This window comes from Sebastes umbrosus, chromosome 19 (assembly GCF_015220745.1).
Source record: "Sebastes umbrosus isolate fSebUmb1 chromosome 19, fSebUmb1.pri, whole genome shotgun sequence".
NCBI classification, from domain to species: Eukaryota; Metazoa; Chordata; class Actinopteri; order Perciformes; family Sebastidae; genus Sebastes; species Sebastes umbrosus.
In genome coordinates this window covers 25,811,428-25,833,165 of record NC_051287.1, presented here as the reverse complement: position 1 = coordinate 25,833,165, position 21,738 = coordinate 25,811,428, and the positions used below count along the sequence as shown (strand labels likewise).

The window sequence follows — 21,738 nt, the reverse complement described above, 5'->3', positions numbered from 1 at the left end:
TTTTTCTGAATCCATTGTCCTTTTTGTTGTTTTCTGGCGCTTTAGGTGCGCTCCTCCATCAAAAGGTTGCGCCTCAATTATTTGAACGTGCATCCAAGTGGAAAGCTCTCCTACCTTCGTGAGGGCGTGTTGGAAAACCACTAGCAAAAGTTCTTTATAGACAGAGAGAGAGGGACTCGGACGATCTTTTTTATTGCAGAACAAGAAGCTTTTGGATTTGCTGCCGTTTGTTATCAATAACGAGACCTAATTAAAGTTTGAATGTCAAATTTCTAACCATTGGATTAGTTTAGCACTCATAAATATAACTTCTATTCATATTGCTCCCTGGGAAACTTATTAGATAATGACATTCCAATACATTCAAATCAAATCTAATATTGGGCATTCAATAACATGCTTTCAAAATGATTTAACACAGAACAATAATCAACATTAATATTTAGCCTACATTTTAATTGGCGGGGGGCAGTAAAGGACCTGGATAATGGATAGGGGGACACAGAGGAGGCTGTAACAAACCATCCATCATCAGAGATCAGATCATCAGAGATCAGATCATCAGATATAGAATAAGATGTCCTCACCCGTAGGCACCATTGCTGATGAGTTTTGTCATCTCAAAGTCCAATTCACAGGGTTTACGCCGGCACCGCAGGGCTGTGCTGAGGCTCTGAGACTGAGGGGCAAGAAGACACACAAATACTAGAACAAATCAAAAAGATAACATCTCTCCTTCGCTGATACACCCGCGGTAAAGATGGACGGAGTAGATCAATACAAAAAAATCTATTTCTGAGTGCTTACCGAGTCGTCTGTTTCTGGTGTTTCTGCTATTCCGCTGTCACAGCTGGTCAGCTGAGCGATTTCTACAGAAAGAATAAAGAAAAGAGAAGCAGTTTAAATATAAACCAGAATTATCGCCTCGCGGTTGTTTACCTCCAACCAGTCAAGTGTCAGTTTACATCCATGTCCGTCCAACATGTCATCACTTCAGCATTTTATCCTGTTATGTGAAATTTCATAAATAGCATATGAATTCTTGAGTTATGGCCAAAAACGTGTTTAGTGAGGTCACGGTGACCTTTGATATTTGACTACCAAAATCTAAATCAATTTAATCTTTGAGTCCAAGTGGACGTTTCTGAGATATCGCGTTCACGAGAAAGGACCGGACAGATGTACGGACAGACATAAACATAATTCCTCCGGCCACGGCTGTCGCCGGCGTAGAGGCGTAAACGATAGTTGTTAGTGTATCATAAATCTATAACTTCAACTTTTTAGGCCTATGAACATGTTCTGCAGTGCAGTTTTTGAAACAAAGGTAACAGAAGTGCTGAGAAATCAGGACCGATAACAGCAGTCTTTATTAACCTATTAGGCTGGAGGTGCTGACTCCAAGATAATCCGAATTGAGAATAAATGGGGCGGAAATCAGATGTGGCGACACAAACACATGTCCAAAAATCACCCCTCCAGAACAAGTGCTCATTATAAACCACCTCCATCTTTTACATTGTGCAATCATGCCAAAGTCCATGTGTGTGTTCACACACAGGGGGGAGTTTGTCTTGTCCCCAGAGAGCCTGTAAACACATTTCCTCTGCTATTTAACATCTGTCCTTCGTCGTAAGGTTTGCTGCAGGCACACGAGGCCCCGGGCTAACCAAACACAGGACACACTCGGGGGAAATGAACGGAGAGAGATCGGCTGATGAGCCAGCCTGTGTGGATCTGTGGAAGGTCTGTGGGGAGGCCATTCCTTTCTAATTAGTCATAATGAATGTTGTTTGTTACCGAATGCTGAGAGACAGAGGGTCATTAGAAAGACGGGCTGTTCGGTGCAGGACGGTAGTCGAGACTTTGTCTTTCAGTTCTCTCATTCCTTTACAGCCTCACCACAACGGTTACCCTGTATACAGATTTATTCACTGCATCACCGACAACTGGAATACTCTGCACTTCAATGGGATTATAGAAGATAAGAGTGCAGATACTTCTAGAAGTACATTTAATAAGGACGAACTCAGAATATCTAAACGTATTATGTTGTTTACATGAACTATATATTATATATTAGTGTGCCTGTAAACGTAGTGACTGATGATGACCTTAAACTTCCCGTACCTTCCAGAGGATCTCTTGTGAGTCCCAGCTGGCTGATGATGTAACGAGGGATGTCCGTTTTGATGCCCTGGCCCTCTTTAGCGTGTCCTTCAGCGGCCTCCAGAAGGTGGTAAAACTCCTCCGGGTCAAACTCCTGGAGACACACAGCAGCACGCTTTAGTATATGAATCATGTTCAAGAAGGAGGTAAACAACTCATCTGAAGTGAACTGTTGTTTTTATTCTGGATCAGACACACTCAGAGATGCCTTTTAGAACTCTCGGGGGCAAATATACAAAGAATGGATCGCGGCCATTGATAGCACCATGAATTACGCATCACTTGCAGCCGCTATCCGCCCCGTGTCAAGGTTCCATTTACAAAAAATATTGCGCTAAAGATTTGCCATAAAGTTTTGCAGCTGAGTGAAATTTGCCTTTTTTTGTGGAGGGAAGAATTTATTTTTTTTATTTCTTTATATTATAAATTCATTTTTCATAAATTTTTTCTCTCGTGTATTTTCAAAAGTGACATTTAACGGAGCTTTATTCATTTACTGTCACTGCATCCCAAAATAAATGAGTTTGAACAGAGCATGATGACGATGTCTTCGTTTGGCTACAATCACTGCTGTCGTGATCACTGGAAAGTCTGGGGGTGACACCCCTTTATGAATGGACTACTCTAAAAACACTAGTAGTTTCACTGTAACTGCATGTGGTTATAATAATAATATGGCTATAATAATAATAATATGACTATAAGCGCTGGTCTTTGTGAATTGTACCGTTTTTGTATTGAGGCTCATTTGCATAGAAAGGGGACGATTTTGCTCCAAATGCACATTACCTAATGTAAATAGTAAATAGCACAGGAGCACCGAGACGCTATCTGCCTGGCAGTGCAGTTGGGTGTGTGTTTCACCCCTTGTGGGTGCATTTCAGAGAATTACACAGTATTTTTGTTTGTCTCATTTATAGAGATTTAGCGGTTGTAAAAAAAGCACAATGTGAATTCACCCCTGAGTGTGCAGTTTGAAGATTTGATGAATGGTGATATTATTGTAGTTTATGTAAATTAAAGGATGTCTAAGGGATCAGTAGGTAGGGAAATATACCTTTATACCGGTCTAACCCCGATCACATTACACTCTCATATCCAACATGGAGGTCTGTACAGGATGTGAAGGATGTAGAGTCGCTAAAGTCATTTTGAGGCATCGCCTGCAAGATAATCTGATCACTTTGCATATTTTTCAGTGTGTTTGACCTGTGGTTAATGTCAGAGGCTTAAACTGCCACTGAACACAGGTCCAATAAAGGGAATACATTACAGGACAGTTCATTCAATATTTTATACAACTACATTTCTTTGAAGAAAAAGGGAACCATTAGCATGTAGGAAATATAGTTCCACTGCTCTACAATTAACAATCCTATTGAGGAACAGACTGAAGAAGATCAAATATAAAAGATTTGTGTCACATTAATAAATAGTATATATATATATATATATATATATATATATATATATATATATATATATATATATATATATATATATATATATATATATATATATATATTTCAGAAACATACCAGACATTCCAGCAGTCGAGCAGGTCGGGCGATGATGATGAGGATCTTCTTCACCAGCTCTTTGATGAAGTTTACCTCCTCACTCTCTGATCTCTCTGTGGACTACACAGCAACATACAACATCTCAGGTTTATACATGTTAGCGTGGACTGAAAAATGCAGCACGGTTCTCCTTTACCAGGGTTTTATGCCTCTCGTGTGTCACCATCACGTTTGAGCTCTAAACATCGGATTTTCCCAGAAATAAATACTGATCTTTAAAAAAACCAAAAGGTCATCTTTTTATCTGCCTCACACCCATAACATTCTCAATAAAAAATTACAAAAGATAATAATAACCAAGTGATGAGATAGAGTCACATTTTGAACTGATTAGACAGGATATAAATATATAATATATTATAATATATCATAATATAATATAATTTAATTTAATTCAATATAATATAATATAATATAATATAATATAATATAAAATAAAACTGGTTAACCAAGTAGCAGACTTTGAAGAATCTGTCATTAGACCCATGAATAACAAATCTTGTCTTCTCTAAGGTCAAGAACCTCATAGTTTCCCTGAGTCAGAGTTGGCTTCCCTCCAATTTAACATAAGAGTAGGGTATGCAATATATTTTGATGAGCTTTTTAGTAGATGGTTATCTTCAAGTTGAATACCAAAAAGAGTTGTGATGGAGATAAATTCAAGAGGTATTCCAAATATTTTAGTAAAAACACTGAATATGAAACTCTAGAAACCCGAGAGCGTGGGAAACCCAAAAGGTTCATTTAACAACACAATACTGTTCTGAAGGTATTTACAGACTCTTCTGACCATCTGGATGAAAACAATATTCTGTCTTTTGCACGATAAAAAAGATTTGAACCAGTTTCCCAACTCTTTTCTCCTTGTGAAACTCACATCACGGCAGTCTTGGAAAGGGAGGAGTGAGAGGAGGGGTACTTAGTTGGTTGCAATCTGCAACTAGACGCCACCAAATCCTACAAACTTTCCCTTTAAAACCGATTACAGAACATTTTCATGTAAAAAAAAATGGATTTATTGGTGTAGTGTCTTTGAAAACATCTCACCTCCAGAACAAGCCTCTCCAGCTTGTCAGTAAGCTCACAAAAGTAGCTGGAGGTGACGAGTCCTAGCCGGCTCTTCTCCAGACAGTCACGGGCCAGTTCAATTATCTGGTGGTGGGCGAAGCCGAGCACGCCATCTGCCAAAGGGAGGACGCTCTCTGGAGAGTTGCTGCGGATGATGTCCTGAATCCTTTCCTCCATCTGAGCAGTGGCCTGCAGGAAGAAGGGGAAGGCGTCAGTTTGGTAACGCATAAGATGATTAATGGGCCAGACATATTGTGAGCCCTTACCCTCGGAAATCGCTCCTTGTAGACGTGATTCATCATGATAATCTCGTGGTCGTAACATGATGGAGATCTTCCAGGGCTGAAAAATAAATTGGACTAAAATCAGTGCCTGAGTGGCAGCGCTGCTGGTATGATGATGTTCATCTGTAGAGGTGAACAAATACCTGAGACTGCGTGAGCGGGGTCGCATGGCCGTTGCTCTGCGGCATTCATCCCCGGAGATGTTCTCAGTGCAGAAGTGCCTAGAGAGGAAGTGCAGTTCATCGGGCGTAGGCTGGAAGGGCAGCTGGTGCAGCTTCTCCTGTGATGAACAGGATGACTGGAAATGAAACACATATATTCAACATGAAAAGAAAAAAAAGATAAATTTTTTTGTGTGTGGATAAAAAAATCAAATACCATGCTGACAGAAAATCGTTTTGGCAGTTTCCCCACAAGGACCTGCACAGTTTTAAGGAATAGTAACATTTTGGGAAGTAAGATGAGAATGTCAGAAAGGCTGAGATATGAAGCTTCAGCCAGGACAGCTAGCTTAGCTTAGCATAAAGACTGTAAGCAGGGGGAAACAACTAGCCTAGCTCTGCCCAAAAGTAAAAAAAGAAAAAAGGTAAAACCACAACTTGCCGTTTTTTAAATTGTGTTTTTGTACAGATTAGAATTTCACACCAAGCACAGATTTGTCCAAAACATCTGCACGGAGATTTATAAAAACTGATTGTGTGGGTTCTTATGAATGCTTGCAGACTTGACTATGACTTTGCCCCAAACTGCATGTGATTATCATAAAGTGGGCATGTCTGTAAAGGGGAGACTCGTGGGTACCCATAGAACCCATTTACATTCACTGATCTGGAGGTCAGAGGTCAAAGGGTCCCTTTGAAAATGGGCATGACAGTTTTTCCTCGCCAAAATTTAGTGCATGTTTGGAGCGTTGTTTAACCTCCTTCATGACAAGCTGGTATGTTATTATGTTATTATACCGTTAACTTTGACAGCCCTAGTTCCAACTGATCGCAGTCATTCTGCACAATAATCAGCCAAACACTCTCCGTGCTTCTGTTTGTTGCAATGAGAGTGTGTATTTCTGAGCAATGGGCCTTCGGAAAAATGGGCATTTGTTTTCGGGGTAACAGACCGTCGGACAAAAGGTTTTTTTATTCATATTACACCTTCCAGACATGAAAGAAGTATTAATCTTCTCATAGCTCTCCTTTAAAGCATCCTAAATAACCACGTGTACTGTGGATTCATAGTAACACACAGGACAGTGATACAACTCTGACAGATTACACTGAAAAGATGAACAAATAATAAACTGCTGTACTATGAGCCTGACCATTACCACATACAGTACCAAACACTGTTACTGATTCTAGTTTAACTTGACTCATGATGACTGATGTTTCACCAGAGAAACAAGGACGAGTTTCCTTCCATTGACGGCGTGAATAGCTGGAAATGTACTAGCTGACCAAACAGCACAACAAAACAAGAACACCGCATCAATACGGGACACTTTTAATCCTGTGTGACACGTTGTACTTCCTGTAAATGTTAGTGTGTGTATTGAATGCTCATGCTCTGTCTGCTTCCTATAAACAGGGATATATTATGGTCAGAGTGAAAGAAAGAGAGAGAAGTAGACACAATAAGAGAGAGAGAGAGAGAGAGAGATGTGTGTGTTTGCTGCCTACTTAGTCATGTTTACTCCAGAACAAGTCATACAGTGTGTTTCATGAGTAAACAGAGCCACGATGACAAATACTGAACTCCACATTAAAGACATTTCTATTTGACCAACGTTCCATCATGTTTTAGCATTATGAATATGGGTTTATGTAAACAGATAAATCTCAACAGCAAGCTTAGAGGGGGGGGGTACGGGGGGTACGGGGAGGCAGGACCAGAGGGCGTGTAGGTAATTGTTGTGGGTGTCAGGTTTACAATGTGCGCAGTACTGTGAGTAATGCCCTGTCCAGACTACACAATATCAGCCCGATAATAGCCCGACACAGCCGCCGTAGGGGATCGAGAACGATAAATGAGTGTTGTGTGCGAAAATCAATCGTTTTATGTCGTGGTGTGTCACAGTACACAACAACCGACGTTGCGTCTGGGACGCCTCACGACGTCCCGACAGAAAGTCTAACATGTTTGATTTTTTGTTTTGCTTTCCATGACGTGTTCCGTCATGGTCGTGAATTTGACCGGTTGAGCACAGACGCACACAGCTGCAAACAGAAGCACATGGCTACTTATTATGCAAAATGATGTCATTGGACCTTCCCCGCACAACTGCTGCCAGACCTTGCGGTAGGATATTCAATCTAGGTTGTGTCGGAGTAAAAAACACCACTGCCGTTGCGTCTTTGTGCATGGAGCATCCCGTTGAGCGCCCACTTTCTCTTCTCCCTGTACATTATATTTGTATTATTTCCCCTGGAGCCTCGTGGGCCCCTTTACATGGTCGGGCCTGGGGGGGGCTTGAGCCCCGGTCAGCCCGTATATTAAGACGGCGGTTCCGGGAGAGTGTGTATTGTCGGAACAGGGGACCGACGTGTAGTCTGTCATGTGTCACGGCCAAGTCACGGCAAGAATTTATGACTCAATCGTCTAATCTCACACAGTGACCATCGTAACTGTCAAAAATATCGTGTAGTGTGATCCTGGCATTAGTGAATCCCATCGTGACACACTGTGAGATGTGTGCGGTGTATTATCTGCTACTGGATCAGTTGTAAATTGATATTTCTGCTCATTTGAAAGGTGGATTTACAGATTTTTGTCTAGAAGTTATTATCCGGGTTGATATTGAGGTACTATTTCCATTTTTTTCTATTGGTAGGGATATTATTGTGGAGTTTGATGCAGATTAGATTCTGTAAAGTTTGGAGAGTTGTTTCGGGGTATTTACTATGGTTGTGATATTTTTTATTAATGGGGATGGTCTGGGGGGTTATTGATAGAGTTCATTATTTGGATGTACTGTAAATATTGTTCTTTGTTGAATTTGTCATTTAACTGTTCAAAGGATGATAGTGAGTTATTTGTAAAGAGATGATGAAGATGTGTGATGCCCTTCTCCTTCCTGTACCCATAGAACCCATTTTCATTCACATATCTGGAGGTCAGAGGTCAAGGGACCCCTTTAAAAATGACCATGACAGTTTTTCCTCGCCAACATTGGGCCCAATGTTTGGAGCGTTTATTTAGCCTCCTTCACTACAAGCTAGTATGACATGGTTGGTACCGCAGGATTCGCAATTCCAACTTGCGTTAAAGAAATTAGTGGCGTTGAAACGAATCTGCGTTGACGTTTTATAACGGCGTTAACTTTGACGGTCCTAGTTGACATCTTTAGTTGATATCTTTGGTTGTGTTTAGGTGAAATAGAGTAGGTCGACCTGTCGTGTTAGACTGGGTGATACTTACAGAGACGGTGGAGCTGGGCGTGTTGGTTCCATATCCAGAGGAGGGAAGGGAGGCCAACGACCAGCGGCGACCATCAGTCCTGTCGCACAACATCAAACACAAACACAGTCCATAAATTATCGAGAAATTACGATGCTGGTCAGTGAGAAGACTTTACAACTATCCATGTTTGAATTAAAAACATGTAAATTAACTCTTACAATCCTAATGATCACATGGTTATAGATGAATGGGGACCTTTCTTTGCTCAGTTACACAACATGGGACAGCAGAAATTACAGAAGAAACTAGATGCCAGAATGATGCAAAAGAAAATTTCAGTTACTACGAGACAAACTAACGAAGCGGGTATGAACTATAAAGGGGGGTAGGGTGTGGTCATGAAATAAAAGCCTAACATGAAGTTACCTGTCTGCTCTGTGGCAATGACTGTGGATTATAATAAAAAATACACAATTACATGATATCATGTTGAGAAATAGTAGAAAATAAATATATTGATGCTGTTTTTGAGAGCAGAAATAGACCGTCGTTCGGCTACAACTCAAAGTTCAGCTTTTCTTTTAAAGAGTCTGTATCTGATGAGTGTCCCTCTGGTCTTTACCGGCTGATCTGTTCAGCAGCAAATCAAGTAAATATCCGTGGTAGTGTATGTAATGTACCTTCGTGCAAAGGAGAAATGAGCAGAGGCACTAGGAGAGAAATTCCTAGGACTGTCTTGTGGGCTTGTTCCTGCAAAAAAACACAAGATAGAACACATTTAAAAAGAAAACAACTCAATAAGACCAGATTCCAATTTCAATCTGCAGCCAAAACAAAGACCGATTCACTGATTAATAAACCAGCGCTGGCTGCAGCATCACAGATCAGAGGCTGATATATATATATATATATATATATATATATATATCCACATACACAAATCAGTGGGAACATATATTATGGCTTATTCCAGCTCAGGTGATGGAGGAGCTATACAGCCGATCCAAGTGAAATAATTACAAGTGCTACAGAAAGTTTAATGAAAACCAACTAGAGCTGCAACAAAACATTATTTTATTTGGTTTTTAAATTTGCAGATTACTGTCTTGATTAATTTTTTGCTCTATAAAATGTCAAAAAATTGTAAAAAAAAAAAAAAAGAATGACCATCACAATTTCCTAAAGCCGAAGATTACAGCATTCAAAAGCTCCAAATCCAAACTGTGTTGGTAAAGGAGGTTGCACTTCACGGTGGAGTGCTAGCACATCCAAGATCTCAAAATCAAAGACAAAATACTATCATTTCACTTTATATAGATATTATCATGTCATTACAATGTGCTTTCCTATCACATTTCTTTCCGTTTATAATCACATAACAGGACAAAGAAGAGCAGCAAATTCTCTTATAGGGAAATAGGGAATGAATCTTTTTCACTTCTAGTTGATTATCAAAATAGTTGTTAGTAATTTTTCTGTCAATCGACTAAATGTTTTAGCTATAAAACCAACAGCAAAACATAAAACTGAACAGTTCTAACTTAATATTTAATATAACAGACATGTAGTTTGTATAGATCTGTCTACCACACACGCTGACACTTTACTGACAGCTAGAACTAAATTAGCTCTAACTGAAACGTCAGTATACTGAAGTAGTCGGTTTAGAGGACAGAAACCAGAAACTAAATACACATTCCAAAAGTATCATTTTCATCAACAACATAATCACTGAATGCACATTGTTCTGGACATTTTCTGTTTGGCTTAATGTCAAATGTCACCTGTTATCCTACCTTCCACATGGCAGTAATTGTCAAACAGCATCTTTAAGCCAATTTGTTTCTAAAAGCCTCACAGCATGCCGAAATGTGTCTGAATGTCCAACGTGCACAGTGTAGTTTAATAATCTCTTCTCACTGTTCCTAAATGTTTAAACCTCTGAGACACGTTGTGATAGTTGTAAAAGTCTGACAGGCACATCAGAACTGCCTTCATGTTGCTATAAAAAGTCGAGGCAGGTCTTTGAGGAAGCTCAGTTCAAACTATTTAAAGAGTCTCTGCACACTTCACAGGTTCAAATACAACAGAACCACTGAGAAACTAGGAGACTTTACATGTAAAAATACATTTTAGAGATATGAAGAATTTGAAAATATTCCAATAAATGACACCACAATAAGCAAAAATAACCAATGTAGGTACAGAGTTCAAAGGGTTAAAGACATCAGTAATTCTGTATTACATGATTATGTTGTGTTATAGAAGCTCTGGGCCTCTGAACACTAAACTGTAGGGACTTTGTGCCGTTGTGGTCCAGCATTAATCGGACATGGTCCATACTGGGGAACAATGACAGCTCCACTGACTCTGGTTAGTGATGAATGTCACCTACTGTATGTGACTGCACTGTAATCTTAATCACAGCCAATTAAAGATGAAAACCTCTTCCTTTGGGAGTTAGACAGATTATCTACTGACTATTAGGAACACTAACAGGAAATACAGTTCAAGGTAAGGTGGTTTATAAAATGATTCATGATCATGAACGAAGGTTTGATCTGCTGCAACACACGACCAGAAGAGAAACATCACATTGATGTAGAAACCTTCTTCCTTATTGTGTATACACATTGCCTGCTGTAAATGGATGAAAGGATGTTTTTCTTACCTTTGGTACCAATATAACGACTGAGCCACAGCGTCAGGTCATCCCAGCGCTGAACACATCCATTAACAACAACATAGTGGCTCTCTGAGTCCATCTTAAAGACGACAGTAGTACAGACCAGACGCTGGGAGTCTGCAGCTCTAACTTTGCTGACCGATGCCAGGAAATAAGACGCCCTGTGGTAAATGAGGCCTGCCCCCCCCCTGCTCCGGTGCATTTCCTGTCTGCAGGCCACCACTTCCTCACCCAGCACAATCACCGCCCCTCAACTCGCCACTGTTCACTTTCATTCTGACCCAAACACCACAGAACTGACCTGACAAGCATGACTGACTGAATATTGTAGCCTGTTTACCTTCCGTGAGACCGTTATCTATGTTCTCGCCAAAGCAGTCAATCGGTCAGTTTGTTTCTATTGTTGTGACTTTGGTTTGTTCAGACACACCAAAGTCACACAATAGCACAAACAAACTAACCCGAAGGAGGCGGCGGTAGACCAGCAGCTCCCGTGTTCTGAGAGGGGAAATTACTGTAATCTTTCAATGAAGTTGGCAGCTTCTGGTGAGAGCACAAGTGGATACAACGGCATCAGTTCCCCGTCGGAAAGGGTCTGTCTAACGAAGAGGTAAAGGGGTGAAAATATTCAAAATATATCACACACGTAAACTGATACCGATTCATTTAGGTGGCTAAAGTACGTTTTGCTGCCGGACCTGTCAACAGAACTATATTGCTTTGGTTCCGTGTGGTCACTCCTGTATGCTCCGACCGTCATCTACTGTCGGTAATACACTGACTATGGATCAGAACCTCATAGAACCCCACTGAGAAACACCTGAACTATCCCTTTGACCTCCATCTACTGTCAGTAATACAATGACTATGGATCAGAACCTCATAGAACCCCACTGAGAAACACCTGAACTATCCCTTTAACCTCCATCTACTGTCAGTAATACAATGACTATGGATCAGAACCTCATAGAACCCCACTGAGAAACACCTGAACTATCCCTTTGACCTCCATCTACTGTCAGTAATACAATGACTATGGATCAGAACCTCATAGAACCCCACTGAGAAACACCTGAACTATCCCTTTGACCTCCATCTACTGTCGGTAATACAATGACTATGGATCAGAACCTCATAGAACCCCACTGAGAAACACCTGAACTATCCCTTTAACCTCCATCTACTGTCGGTAATACAATGACTATGGATCAGAACCTCATAGAACCCCACTGAGAAACACCTGAACTATCCCTTTGACCTCCATCTACTGTCAGTAATACAATGACTATGGATCAGAACCTCATAGAACCCCACTGAGAAACACCTGAACTATCCCTTTGACCTCCATCTACTGTCAGTAATACAATGACTATGGATCAGAACCTCATAGAACCCCACTGAGAAACACCTGAACTATCCCTTTAACCTCCATCTACTGTCAGTAATACAATGACTATGGATCAGAACCTCATAGAACCCCACTGAGAAACACCTGAACTATCCCTTTAACCTCCATCTACTGTCGGTAATACACTGACTATGGATCAGAACCTCATAGAACCCCACTGAGAAACACCTGAACTATCCCTTTAATGACTTTGATAACTTTTTAATGCTTCGCTTTCGGTCATTGATCGACGTACCAGACACGCCTCTGCATCCTATGTTGTTGGAGCCAGTCGACTCTAATTAATGTGTACATTAACGTGTCATAAGATCAATACAGTATGAGGGTGCCAGATAAGTGCTGGGTCAAAGAGAGGGAAACGCAGGAGGATTATACATCTACTTGCTTTACATACAGACTGCAGTCCTGTTATTGAAGATTGTGAGATAAACTCCCCCTCTGTGGGGGTGTACTCTGTACACTGAAACAGTGTCTACATATTAATTAATAGACAATGCAGGTGTACGGTAGATACACTTACCTGTCAGAGATGAGAGAGGGGAATGAGGTCGTGGTAAACCTGAAGACTGACCGCTTCCTATCAGACTCTTTCTGTTGCTCGTTCTGCAGCTGTGAAACCACACAAGTCAAATATTAGACATTGCTCATCACATATTTCTACAAATCTCAACTCATATGTCCATATTATTTTAGTTAGTCGATGTTTTGTAAATGTTGTAGTATATGCTCCTCTTGGTAGTATTTGTACATCTTTTCATTGTGATGTAGAGTTCTGTCAACCTCTCTGTCTTGGTATCATTCTTGTCAAATGTTGTAAAAGGAAAAAAATAAAATATTTCATATCTGAATTTGTGAACCTGTAAAAACATTTTAAACAATTTTGAAATTTCAAAACTTTACATTACTGTCTAGAAAATTATGATAAATGTTTTTTAAAAGTAAAAAAAACAACAACATTAAAATTCTACACATTCAGTAGTTAGTTAACTTAGTAGTAGTTAAGGTTGTTTTAGGGCTGTCAAAGTTAACGTGATAACACGTTAATGCAAATTAGTTTTAACACCACTAATTTCTTTAACACATTAACTCAACTTGTGATTTTTAGGTTGTAGCGGCTCAGTTCTAAAGCTAGAGTGAAGATGCTGGTATATGAAACTAGAAAACCTGATGAATCCATCGGTACCAACCATGCCACTAAAGGTTGGTGAGGAACAACTGTCATGTCCATCTTCAAAGGGGTCCCTTGAGCCCTGACCTCCAGATATGTGAATGTAAATGGGTTCTATGGGTACCCACGATTTCCAATAATAAATATATACATACATTTGCATAAAGCAGCATATTTACCCACTCTCATGTTGATAAGAGGATTAAATACTTGACAAATCTCCCTTTAAGGTACATTTTTAAGAGATAAAAAATGTGATTAACTATGGACAATCATGTGATTAATTGCGATTAAATATTATCGATTGACAGCCCTATCAAAAGTTTTTGAAATTTAGCTACTGTCTAGAAAATTTTGATATATGTTTTGTTATAGTTTTTAAGTTAAAAAAAAAATCTACATTTAAATTCGACTAATTCTGGGGTTAACATACATTTCAACAAAAGAAATATTAGGTAGTGGTTAAATTTCACATTAAATATAATGTTGCTACCATAAATATCTTCTCAACATGTGTCAAAAGTAATTCATCTATAATGATCAACATCATCACATCAGTTTCCTCTCTGTGGAGAAACAAAATAAAGAGTAATAATATGATATGTATTATATCAATAATATTTACTGCAATCTATTTAAACATTACATAACAGTTATTACAAACACTCAACTACATGTATTTCTGACCGAATATTAAATATGCCCTCTGTATACACTCCAGGGTGTGTTATAGTCCTGGAGTGGACAGTTAATATCGGTGCATACGGTGCCATGAAAACAAAAGACAGAACAACCTGCTTCAGAATGCTTCTATGTGTGTTGATCATGTTAAAACAGGACTGTGACTCACAACGGACCACTGGGATCAACAACATGTGACTCAGAATTGGAGCCCAGTTTTTAACCTTGAGAGAAAAATGAACTATTTCAACATAAAAAAGCAGCTTCAATGTTCAATGTCCCGATTAGTCTCGGGATTTATACTTTTAAATTAGAGGTCGTCAGTGTGGGAACACATAATGCCTGAAGAACATGAATTCACTTCAAGGTCGGAGACTCAGTGACATTCTGTTACATAACCTCCTCAGAGAACTGAATTTATAAGATGTTATTCAATAATGATTTCCCTCCTGTGCATAATACAAACACCAGAGAAACATTTATTCTCCAGTTTCTCTCTCAGTGTGTGTGTGTGGCTGTGCTTTAATGACCATAGTATTCTTATTGCCAAGCTTAAATCTTATAGTTTTTCACCTTTAGTTCTCGTTATCTGGCAGAACACATTGAGTATTTTTCAATGGTAGTTTTGTTGTTCTGTATACTCAAATGTTGCTGGAGCTTCTCCGTGCACCTTGGACGTAGGTGATCCCTACTCTGCTTCTACGACAGCAGAGTAGGGATCTCAACTTTGACTCAACTTTGTTCTGTTCATCACAAACATTAGTGCAGCTCAGGGAGAGATTATACACATTTATGTTGAGTTGCTTACATTGCCAAATTAAATTTGACATTTGGTAGTAGGAATTAAAACGATTAATTGATTAGTTGTACTACTAAACTATTAAACTATTCGCCAACTATTTTGATAAGTGATTAATCGGTTTGAGTACTTTTTAAAGAAAATAAAAGTAAATGTGAATATTTTCTGGTTTCTTCTCTCCTCTATGACAGTAAACTGAATATCTTTGAGTTGTGGATAAAACAAGACATTTGAGGACGTCATCTTGGGCTTTATGGGAAACACTGATCAACATTTTCTGACGTTTTATAGACCTAATAATCACTAGATTAATCAACAATGAAAATAATCGTTAGTTGCAGCCCTAGTAGGATTATTCTTATAGATATCAGTTGGCCAAATTACTGGGTGTTAAATTAGTTAATTTACTGTCTTGGTGTGATCACAGTGAGGACATTGTCTTCTGTTATGATTGACGCTGTTTGACCACTTGTTTCTGTCAGACCTGGAGTTCTTATCATTTGGTCAAATGCTGCTACAGAACAGAGCAGCCGGTTCTTCGTTGTTCTTTCTTTCTTTAATGTAATGCATTGTTGATATTTATTTATTATTTATGTGCATTCTTTTTGTAAAATTGTTAACAAAGACCAAAATAAATTACTACTACTTTCCCAGCGAATGTGTTTGAGATGTATAAAAAACAACCAACATCAGAAGTGGATTATCTTTCAAAAAATCACTAAAACTAAAATGTATGAATCTCAAATAGACTTAGTAACTTTAGTTTCTTTGTATTTTGGATCCTTTTTGGTTGTTTTTATTTTCTTTTTGTGGCTATTTTTGTGACAATTAGATTTTTTGTAAGCTTCAATTCTCTATTCGTTCATATTACTTATTTTCTGATCTTAATATTTTATATATTATCTTGTTTTATTGATACTGTGTTATTTATATTGTTATTGTATTTGTGTGGACCCCTCGGAAGACTAGCATCCTTTTTGTGGAAGCTAATGGGGATCCAAATAAAGACTAAAGAAAGATCTTTTATGAGGAGCAGAAACACAGCGCTGCATGACTACCTTGTAGAGTTCTTTACTCCGGTGATAGAGATACAGAACAAGCATTCATTTTAGGAGAGAGAGAGAGAAAGATGTCAGCCAGTCACAAGTGCAGCTCGCCTGTCTCGGTGTTGCAGCATTGATCCTACAAAACGTTAAAATGCAGATTCTGGGCTTCTGCAATGACGCAGAGTTGTGTGAGCAGACGGCCTTCATCTCTTTGTCAACACTGCTGAAAAGCAGCTCCTACAGGCGCCACTGCAGAGGCCTCACAGCTTCACTGTCACTTCAGCAATAGTGAAGAGCTTGGAAACTTTTTTACAAGAGTTGATAATAAAGTTGATAATAATGATGTGCAAAAAGTTCTCAGCACTCCACGCTAAGCTCCCAAATACTTAGAATACACGGAAGCCTGGATTTACCTACGACTGTTCTGATAATTTGCACCAGTCAGATTTGATCTTGTTTGTATATAAAAGCTTTAGTAGCAGGAAGGTCGAGCCCTGCAGGTGTCCTGGAACTGATCACTTCTCCAAACTAATCCAGGTGCCTCCTTCAGTCTCATGTTTACAAACGTTTATGTAAAAATGAAAACTACAAGAACAGAAGCAATCGGATTTACCCTCTCGGGTCAAAAGTTATTGCAAAGTGTTTATTATTATTATTATTATTATTATTATTATTATTGTGGCCTGTAGATACATAATTTTTCAAATTTTTATGATCACTGATGTGGTTTCATGATCACTGATGTGTTCAGGTTAGCACATTTTTGGAAAAGAGTGCGGATTTAAAGTGACCCCCTACAGTATGTATTCTTACCGCTGGCAGTGCTGATAGTCCTTGCTAGTATTTTTAAAGGTGCAGTGTGGAGGATCTGGCAGCATCTAGCGGTGAGGTTGCAGATTGAAACCAACTGAAACATCTCCCTTGGGGTGACGCAAAACGCAATCGTATTTTCAGGCGATTATAACCTAAAGGAAACATGCTTATTAATAAATTATAGATCCCCCTAAATGCTGCACACTGTTACTTTACCAAGTGTTGTGTGTACATTCCACAGGCTAAATACACAAACCAGACCTGGCTATATTATTTCATATTACTCATCATCTAGCCTTGGAACATAGAAGACCCTTTGGAGGGATCAGAGGTTGATTAAACGGGCTGGGTTTAACATGACTCCAGATTTATCGGTGGACGGGAGGGAGAAGCCTCGCTCCTGCTTAATGGCATTAATGAGCAATTAGCCACATGCTAATGTCTAATGTGATGATGAATAGACGACAAACAAATGTGCATAAAGAAAATATGAGTCTATCAGTGGTTGCCGTGGCTCGGTGCTCTTATGATAAATTAGAGGATGTAAACTTTTAATGATGCTCGACGTTGCAGAGAAGATTTCTGGTATTTGGATATTGAAGAGAGCAATGACCTTCAGGCAGAGGTCAGTAAGTTCTGAATTAAAAGTTTAATGTGATGTGAAGATGATGATAAATGTGCATTTAATGGAATCAATATATTGATCATGTATTATCTAATGTGGCACACAGAACCAAAAACCTCCAGCAGTGGAACAAACAACAGTGGACACCATGAGTCCTTCTGAGCAGTTTAGTTGATTTCTCTGAGGCATATGTGGGAAAAAGCTTCTGTATCAAAAGTTCACATAACTGTACAAGATTTGATGAGTGGAAAAACCAAAGTGATGTTCATTTTAGACAAATTCAAAAGGCGCTGAGGCCAACTTTCACCTTTCTAAGCCCAGGAAACACCTGATCAGACATTGGTCCTCATGCAAGGATCAGTCGTACCAACAGATTTGTCCTTAAGTGGCACATACAAGAGATTTAACATTATTTATGGCATTCACCAATATTCTTGTAATTTGAATTGTCTCATGAGTGGTCCAGACCCGTTGTACGAGTCATAAAATCATGAGTCTCTTCACGGAATAAAAACTTCAGACTTAACTAAAAAAAACATAATCTGAATTTGGACTTTAAATATGATACTGAAATGAACTCAAATAAAATGTATCACTAAGGCATACTTCATGCAAAATTAATGTTCATCACATCATTATTATGAGAGGATTTTTAAAATTTCAATTTTTTTTTTATATTTCAGAACAGCGTTTTTTAGCGTCTAATGGTACATGTCCACAGGGATCGCCTCGCTTCCCAGCAGTGGACGCTTGATGGGCTGCCACTACACACTCGGCACCTGATTGGACACACTTCCCTCGTGGGCCGCTGTCCCCAGCTTTCAAACCGGAAACAATATGGCGGCTCATTTGGAAACTTTTTCCTCGTATATTACGAAAATAGCTCACCAAAATGTGTTTCTGAAAACATTTTAGGTGAGAAATAATCCCTGCAGTAGCCTCGACCTCAACTTTATGCAAATGAGGAGTTATTAACGTGACGGTCCGTCTCTCCAAATGTAACACTATTCTACCAGAATGGCTGCTTTCGTAGACAACGAACTGAAGCATGGAAAGGACAGATCCTTTGGAAACGTACCATAGCTTCATGTAAACCATTGTCTCTTTATTTCCATGGCGCTGCTCTGATGACATATTGTTTACAGCTGTACTATTAATATTTCCCAATTGTTCCAGGTCCTCTAATGCAATTACTGATGCTGCTAAACTTGTCAGTTTGTGTTTGCTGGTTTCTGACTGCAGGGCGTGAAGCTCTAAAGTGTGAAAGTCTTGTTTTTACGTTTGCTAACATTTTTGTGAATGAAACGGAGCAAAACCTGTCACCTTATATGGCAGTTTTTAGGGGCAGGTGTTATGCTAATGATAAAGATATACAGTAGTTTGTCTTGTTAACGGAACTGTAAGAATCAGACATTGCTTGTTAACAGCGACACCTTGCCATGTTAAGTCAACTAAAGTCAGCGTCCTGTTGCTTGCGCTCGCGCTTGTGCTCGCTCTAGATAGACATGAACAAGCATCGCTCAAAACAGTGAGGTGACACACATCAGCTAAAACCACAATATCACTCTATATTTCAGCTGCTTGGCAGTAATGTTAGCTGACCAGACGAAGGTCTCTCCATGAATCAATGCTGATCTTAGTGTTGGCTTTTCCTGCCTCAGCCTCCCGACCACGGCCGGAGGGAGCAGGGGAGACACCGGAGTTTTGGTCGGAGACGATAATGTTTCTCTCTGCGGAGCCCCGTCACTCAACAAGACACAGGAAACCTCTGTTGGTCTGGAGGAGCTGCAGCAGTTATTTCTGCACAAACATCCACTGTACATTCACTAGGTATTCTCAAAGCTAAACTAAATCTTCTGCATTGTGGAGTTTGTGCGCATGCAGGCGAGAGTGGAACGAAAGAGGGAGAACGAGCGCGGTGAGTGAGTGAAGGCAAGCAGGCACGAGCAAACCTTTCAGAAAAAGGAAGGGAATTAGGATAAGAATATTGCATGCGGCCCAAAGACAGAACAGAAGTATCCCGAGCTGCTTGTAGCTCTTCTGTTGCTGCCCCGTTGTCACCTCCCTAAATCAAGAGGGGAAACCCGACTTTGACTCAAATCCCATTGGTCCATGTTTACTCAAGAGGTTTCTAGTGTTAACCTGCAATCAAGAGTGTGTGGACACGTGCCATAAATCATTTATCGTGATGGGGAGGGAGGGAATAATATCTGGTGCACAGGTGCTCAGTCAAAGAGGATCAGATTTAACGAGATCTATTTATACCCTCTCACTGTGGATTAGGCCAAGAGAATGCCACACTGCTGCCCAATCAACCCTCTCACTCACCATCCCACTGTTTCTACCGTTAGAACACCTATTAGAGAGTGGAGTGCCACTCATGGGGACATTAAAAGGACTGCTTCTGGATTACTTAACACAATAAAATCACAGGTTATGATGGCACACGGGCCATCTGCATCCCGTTTGATGCTGAGCTGAGCTGTGATGGAGGTACCTCTGTGGCCAGAGAGGCTGAGTGAGGGGAGAAAAGGTGTTGCTGTAGTGAAGCTTTAAAGGAGGGATAAAGAAGCCCTGGGCGAAGACGATAGGGAGAAAGTAGGCCAGTGTTGTATGCTGTACTGCAGATGTGAGAGATTCCTGGAACGGATCCATAGGAGGGTTTACCAGTCTAGGTTATATGCAAAACCCCTCAACCTCACCACACCATTGTTGTGTTACACAAGCGTAGCTGCATCTCTTTTTCTACCACTAAAAATACTCCATAAAAGGTGTTTATCAAAGTTTTGGTTATGATTTTAAAGATTTATTTCACTTCTCCACTGCCCTACATTACTGGAACTCTTTATCATTACAAAGTAATCTGAATCTGTCAAAAAGACTTTCTTAGATTTCAGTGTGCTTACTTATTTTGGGAAGAGGCAGAAATAGATAAAAGCCTTTGATTTAAAATGCTCTGAATCCAGATAAATGTGAAATGTCTGATCCTGACCCGTGTCAACAACAAGCCATGATTAATCTTTTTCACTTCTGGGAGTTTTGCTCCCTTGTCAGAGCTGTCAGGTGAGCTGACAAAGCGCAACGCCACATAGAAAACGCTGCTCCTCGCTGACAAACCCAAACTCAAAGTCACTCATATGACACACGCGGCTCTATTAATAGTATTTAAAAACTAGCTGCTCATTTTTTCTAGCCACTGAAGACTGATTTTATACATCTGAAGATGTACAGTATTACATAGCTTTGACAAATCTCTCATTTTTTTGGTATATATTTTCCACATATTTGACTTAGTAACTCGTGGTAATATGGTCAATAGTTGCAGCAAAGTTCTTACATCTTGCAGTTCCTAAAATATTCACAAATTATCACAGAATAAAGTTTACTGCATCTTCTTTTCTATTTTGCCTTTATGAAGGTAAAGGTACAGATGTGTCAGCTGATTGTTTTTACAGTGTTTTGTTTATGATGAATATTATGAGCCTATATCAAAATATTCTGATCATAACTAAAAGAAAGAGTGTGAAAAAAGGACATTATTCTAATGACATGGGAGAATAAGTGCTCCACATGCAAAGCACTTCAAAAAAGGTGATTTCATTTCAATTCAGGGAATAACTGGTCATCTGTAATGAAACTTTCCATCAACTATCATCTTATGATTCACAAACACACAACAGAACAACACGCCTGTGATCTCTGAGACTTCTACAGCATGAAACTCAATATCCACTAAATATCCACTGATGTATGATGTCCAAAAAAAAAAAGCCGGTATTTCATGTTAAGCTGTTTTTTCACTATAAAATGGGTCATGACAGGCTTTAAAGATAAATATCAGTTATATGGGCTTCACCAAACCATACACAAAAAACTGGGATCAAGTGGCTTAGCGCTAAACCAGCGGCTAAACGTCTTTAAAAAGTCAAATACGGAGCTGGTTTGAAACGAGGCAGCGCTTTGTTGAAACAATGAACAATTTCTTGTTTCCAGAAACTGTGACGGAAACATCAAAAAC

At 39.5% G+C, this 21,738-nt stretch overlaps 1 protein-coding gene across 15 annotated transcripts in view; it reads right to left on the bottom strand.

The window, feature by feature from the left end:
- The window catches only part of mast4 (microtubule associated serine/threonine kinase family member 4), a 116,121-nt gene that overhangs the window by 19,911 nt on the left and 74,472 nt on the right, over positions 1-21,738 (bottom strand). For 6 of the 15 annotated variants that reach the window (XM_037753773.1, XM_037753780.1, XM_037753774.1 and 3 more), the window contains 12 exons: positions 13,109-13,197; positions 9,175-9,244; positions 8,921-8,941; positions 8,513-8,591; positions 5,480-5,521; positions 5,245-5,381; positions 5,084-5,159; positions 4,797-5,006; positions 3,708-3,809; positions 2,131-2,263; positions 808-869; positions 588-679 (listed from right to left, as the gene is read on the bottom strand). In XM_037753773.1, coding sequence (XP_037609701.1) covers positions 588-679; positions 808-869; positions 2,131-2,263; positions 3,708-3,809; positions 4,797-5,006; positions 5,084-5,159; positions 5,245-5,381; positions 5,480-5,521; positions 8,513-8,591; positions 8,921-8,941; positions 9,175-9,244; positions 13,109-13,197 — 1,113 coding nt within the window. Of the gene's footprint in view, positions 1-587; positions 680-807; positions 870-2,130; positions 2,264-3,707; positions 3,810-4,796; positions 5,007-5,083; positions 5,160-5,244; positions 5,400-5,479; positions 5,522-8,512; positions 8,592-8,920; positions 8,942-9,174; positions 9,245-13,108; positions 13,198-21,738 lie in introns of all 15 variants that reach the window. The other 9 variants (XM_037753778.1, XM_037753787.1, XM_037753782.1 and 6 more) reach the window with 5 other exon arrangements.